This window comes from Sipha flava, unplaced genomic scaffold (genome assembly GCF_003268045.1).
Source record: "Sipha flava isolate LNK unplaced genomic scaffold, YSA_version1 19113_pilon_pilon, whole genome shotgun sequence".
Taxonomy (NCBI): Eukaryota; Metazoa; Arthropoda; class Insecta; order Hemiptera; family Aphididae; genus Sipha; species Sipha flava.
Window position 1 is genome coordinate 1 of NW_020272603.1, and position 5,565 is coordinate 5,565.

General features: G+C 35.8%; 1 protein-coding gene across 1 annotated transcript; it reads right to left on the reverse strand.

Moving 5' to 3' along the window:
* Window positions 1-3,327: 3,327 nt before the first annotated feature.
* LOC112681424 (tigger transposable element-derived protein 7-like) lies at window positions 3,328-5,007 on the reverse strand. The gene is made up of 2 exons (XM_025551680.1): window positions 4,791-5,007; window positions 3,328-4,697 (listed from the first exon to the last, which is right to left on the reverse strand). The coding sequence occupies exons 1-2, from the start codon at window positions 5,005-5,007 to the stop codon at window positions 3,328-3,330; spliced, it is 1,587 nt and encodes a 528-aa protein (XP_025407465.1).
* Between the last annotated feature and the right edge of the window lie 558 nt (window positions 5,008-5,565).

Sequence of the window (5,565 nt, forward strand, 5' to 3'; positions counted from 1 at the left end):
AAAAGTTAAATAAAGTTTCTATATTAGGAGATAAGTGGGAGTGTTTATAATTGGCGGAAGTAGCTTCGCCATATGATGGTTTATCAGTATTGGAATTTAAGGTGGATTTAGGAGAGTTAATATGAGATTTGAGAGTAGAAATGAAGTGTTCACGATGAGGTGGTCTATTTTTAAGTTTTTTATAAACAGTACAGCCTTTGTAATTTGCTGGGTGACTACCTTGGCATAAAGTACATTAGGCCGGAGATTCTGGTGACATAGTGCATACGTCAGATCTATGTTCTTCGCCACATCTGATGCATCGTGGAACATGGTTGCAGTAACCCTGAGTGTGCCCGTAAGCTAGACAGTGGTGGCATTGAGGTGGGCCTTTACGAGCATGGGGTTTTTCGACAACAATTTTTGTGTGCAGAAGATAATCGATTTAGTATAAATCTATATTGTTAGTGGCTTTTTTGAGGTCGACGAAAAAGAGAGGTAGAGGTGATTTATCGGAAGAGCGCTTAATGTTATGAACGTGGGTAACCTAGTGTCCCAATTCCGAAAGAGCGGTAATTATATCTTCAGTAGTGGTAGAGGGGTGGAGATTACGAATTACCACACGTAATGGGCGCTTATCATACGAGTGGTATGAATGAAAACTGATATTTGTCTCAACTAGATATTTAATGAGTAGTCTGTAATGCTCATAGAAATGAGTATGGATGATCAGGTAAGATGGAGTGGTTTTACAGATAAACTCAATTGTATTGATAATTTTCATCAAGTTTGAGGTGAAACTGAAAAAAATTACTCACGCCTTTAATATAAACTGTAGGTGGTTTTGGTGGAATTTTTTGATCATGAGATTGAGTCTTGTTTGGCTGTGTGTTTTCGTTTGAGTCGTTTAGTATGGTAAGATGGTAAGAACTGAGTACCGGTTAGGAGTTATAAATATTTTTGATTTCTTATCCACTGGCTTGGGTGAAAACGAAGAAGACGATAAATTTCTTTTGCTTGTGCCACGGCTATTAGTCGATTGGGCCGCCATATTACGTAAACGTAAAGACAGAATATAATAATATAATATTAGAGTATGAAAAACAGATAACGGAGCGAATGTAATGACCGTGCATTCACGGTGAACGTTATCGCCGGACTGTTTAAGCCACATAATATAATGTTACAAATAAACAATTATAAGCACCAACAAAATTCATCGACTGAATCACCGACGGAAAATAATAAAACTGCGGAAGAAACGGCCGTATTAAACACAGTGACCGTCCACGCATTTGCGTTGGGTGAACAAGTATTGTTAGTTACAGTAGTAGCTCTAGCTGTGAGTCCTTTCACAAAAACAACAACGGTTCGAGCTTTATTAGACTCCGGGTCACAGAAAAACTTAATTACAGAAGAGATGGTGCAGGCGTTACGGTTAAAGAAAGATAAAGTAAAGCATGTAATTAGCGGTATCGGAGAAATAGTACAACATGTGTCATCGTCAGTATGGCTAAAAATAAAATCCCGCTTAAGTGATTATTTGGTGTATTTGCCATTGATAGTGGTCAATTATCTCCACAAAATATAAAAACAACATGTAATGTTCCCGATAATATTGAATTGGCCGATCCATATTTTAATACGCTACAAAAAATTGACATATTATTAGGCGCAACATATTTTTATGAATTTTATACGATGGACAAATACGCCCTTCGGCAAATGGGCCATTGTTCCAAGAAACAGTTTTTGGTTGGGTAGCTGTTGGACCAATATCGGAAAATAGTTTATCAAAAATATCTACATCGAACGCATTTTTTTGCACAACCGATATTGAGTCCACACTAGAGAACGTATTACAACAATTTTGGTTAATAGAGAACATAAGCGACACACCACTTTATACGATCGAGGAACGTACTTGTCAAGAATATTTTAAAAATACCGTTATCAGAAATAACGAAGGACGCTTTGTTTCTGGGAAAATCGTACGTAATTGCTAAACGTCGTCTCTTAGCAATAGAACGTAAATTTCAGAAAGACAAGAAATTAAAGGAAGAATACTTCTCTTTTATGAAAGAGTATGAGTTATTAAACCATATGGAACGGGTAGATAATGATGAATCCGAAAAAGCAGATCAAACGTGCTATTTGCCGCACCACGCCGTAAGGATGGACAGTAGCACTTCGACAAAATTACGAGTGGTGTTCGAACCGTCTTGTAAAACAGACAACGGTATTAGTTTTAATGATGTTTGATTAAAGGGCCCCGTTGTACAAGACGAGTTATTATACATTAATTCACGATTTCGGACGCATAACTATGTATTAACGGCTGATATAGTTAAGATGTATCGGCAAATATTAATGACTAACAAACATCGCGATTATCAAAGGATACTATGGCGCACCGATTCCAATCAACCCATATAAATATATCGCCTTATCACAATCACATACGGAAGAGTGCCCGCATCAAATTTAGCGACAGGTTGTTTACAGGTGTTGGATGAAAAGGCACGCGAACAATTTCCATACATCTCACCTATTATTAACCACGATTTTTACATGGATGACTTACTGACTGGGGCCGATAAGGAACAGGAGGTGATTAAAATACGCGATGGCTTGATCACAGTCATGAGCAGTGCTGGCCTAACATTGCGAAAATGGTCATCCAACGATACAAGTTTAATAACAAGTCTACCTAACGAAGACATAGAAATATCAAATAAATACGAACTCGATCATTCGTTAAAAAAAAATACTAGGTTTATTTTGGGATGCTACGTCCGATGAATTAAAATATAATGTGCGCGAAACCAAAAAGGTAGAGGGGATGAGTGTTACTAAGCGAGAAATGCTGTCCGATATAGCTGCAATTTTCTATCCGTTGGGTTTAGTCGGGCCATTAATAGTGCGCAGGACCGTATTACCGCTTAGGCTGTGTAGGCTAAAGCCTAGGGCGGCAAATTTTTTTTTGGTGTAACCCAAAAAATACGTTGAGATATTAATTTTAAATATAAATTATAAAAACATGCAATAATATAATATATGAAATAATATTATTAATTATAAAGTATAAGAAAATATATTTTTAGGTTCTAAAATGGTATGCAGGGTGTAACAGAAATATATGACAAATAACAATACAGTAGAACCTCATTAATCCGGACTAATTGGGGCTCTAGGTTGTCCGAATTAATGAAAGTCCGGATTAAACAAAATAACCAAAAATCGTAAATTATAAACTTATAAAAATGTTATTGCATATTTTATTAAACCATATATTATTAAACCTAAAAAAATAGTAGATACATACATAATTGAATTACATACATAGTATTAAGGCACACTTTCGTTATTCACATTTGACACTGGTTTGAAAAAACTGCTTATCTTTGGTTGTCTTCCTTTTCTTGTGATTTCTTTAACGATTAACTCGCGAAGATGCCTTAGATGCTCATAATATGCAGATATGTTTTCATCGTTATTATCTTCAACGTATTTGATGACAATGTTAAGATGATCTTTTATTTCACCAAGTTTTGGCTTAGGGTTTACATTATCATCTGCTTCATCCTGATCATATTCATCCGTTTCAGAGTTTTCTGTAGCAGTCACACTTTCAACAATCTCCTCCTCTGTTAAAATATGATAACCTAGATCATATTCATCTGCTTCTAACCACAGCTCAATGTCTTCCAATGTAGCTGAATTTTCACCTCCTTGGTGGAAAATGTTATGAAAATCTTCTGTTTCTAATTCAGCCGTATCTGGTTCAACCTCTTCATTTATCAAAAGTTTTTTCCACGAGTTAATCAATGTTGAAGGTTTTATATCTTTGACAGCAGATGCGAAATTATAAATCATTGATCTGATATTGTAATTTTTGTGATTCTGTAACGTTTTATAACCTCTTCTATCTTCTTCTCCTGCAGCTGGTTCCTCGACTTCCAAAATTTCATTTAAAAGCTTCTTTTTATATAGACGTTTGGCTGTGTAAATGACGCCTTGATCCATAGGCTGAATCAGAGAGGTTGTGTTTGCTGGCAAAAACATGCACGTAATCTTTTTATCATCGCTAGTGAGCTGTTCAACTTGTGGATGTGCTGGACAATTGTCCAGTAGAACTAAGGCCTTCACTTTATCGTCAGGAATTTTCAAAATTTCTGTTTGATATCTTCTAATTTCTGGCACTGCTTTTTTGTGAAACCAATCTAATGTAATGTCTGAAGTGAACCATGCGCTTTTCGAGTTGTAGTAGTGAACTGGTAACGTGTCCATAATATTTTTTATTGCACGTGGTTTTTTACTTTTTCCTACAATCACAGGCTTTAACATATGTCTTCCATCAGCATTAGCGCACAGCAATGCAGATACTCGATCTTTACTGATCTTCCTACCAGGCGTGTTTTTATCAGCTTTGGACGCTTGGGTACTGTCTGGTAATGCTCTCCAATACAACCCTGTCTCGTCATAATTGTACAGTTGCGAAGGCAGTATGTTTTCAGCTTTTAAAATATCATTCAAGTTTTTTCTGAATGGCTCAACAGCTTCATTGTCTGCACTAAGACTTTCACCACATATTTTTTTATTTGTTATGTTGTGACGCCTTCTAAACCTAAACAGCCATCCTGAACTGGCTTTAAAGTTATTTATGTTCAACTGCTTAGCTAATCTATCCGCTGCAGCCTGAATTTCAATTCCACGGACTGCCAATCCAGAAGAACGAAGTTAACAAAATCATTTGTAAACTGCATCATCAAGGGATTGATCTAGTGGCAACCGCATTCTCTTCACAACACTTGTTTCTTTTTCTACATTAAATTTCAGAATAAATTTTCTTATCTCGTCTTTTTTCTTTCTTATGTCTGAGACGGTTTGTTTAGCTATCCCATATTGCGCACAAATGCTTGACACAGATGCTCCTTTTTGGAGTTTTTCAATAACACAGAGTTTATCGTTAAGAGAAAGAGACATATGCTTACGCTTTTTACCTTGACTAGATTTACTTAACGACATCACAGTAATATGTATATAAACGGACGAAGTATTACACATAAAACAAAAACACATACGAAAGGTACGAAACACTCCAAAGCGTATCAAACAACCGACTGACGTACCGAACATATACGTATACATATATATAAATGGATTATATGTAATTAGATAACTTTAATGACAATTGGTATTGATAAATATGTTATCGCAATATCCCGCATTTATGGGAAATTTGTAGAACTCGTTTTCATGTTTATTTTAATCTACGGGGAAAACTAGCGTAATTTCTTATTTACGTATTATAAACGGCTGTCCGGATTAAGCGAAGTCCGGATTAATGAGGTTCTACTGTACTGAAGAATGTTAGGCGGAAACTAGATTTTGAAGTCAACTGTGAAGTAGAATCTGAGATTTCACAGTATGCAGTGATGAAGCAAGCTAATGAAACTTTAGAAAGTGATTGCAAAGACTTCAAACTTGATTGGACCTTAGGTGCTTCAAATAACAGTTTTTTTAGATCTGGTGAAATTAAAATGATTGAAGAGACAACTGATTTGAAACAACCAAAAAGTTATG

Bases quoted from the DNA above. Each gene is read 5' to 3' on its own strand.
- LOC112681424 (XM_025551680.1), bottom strand. From the start codon at position 5,007: ATGTCGTTAAGTAAATCTAGTCAAGGTAAAAAGCGTAAGCATATGTCT. The intron at 4,698-4,790 runs GTGTTGTGAAGA...CTGGATTGGCAG, and splicing joins TAATGTAGAAAAAGAAACAA to TCCGTGGAATTGAAATTCAG.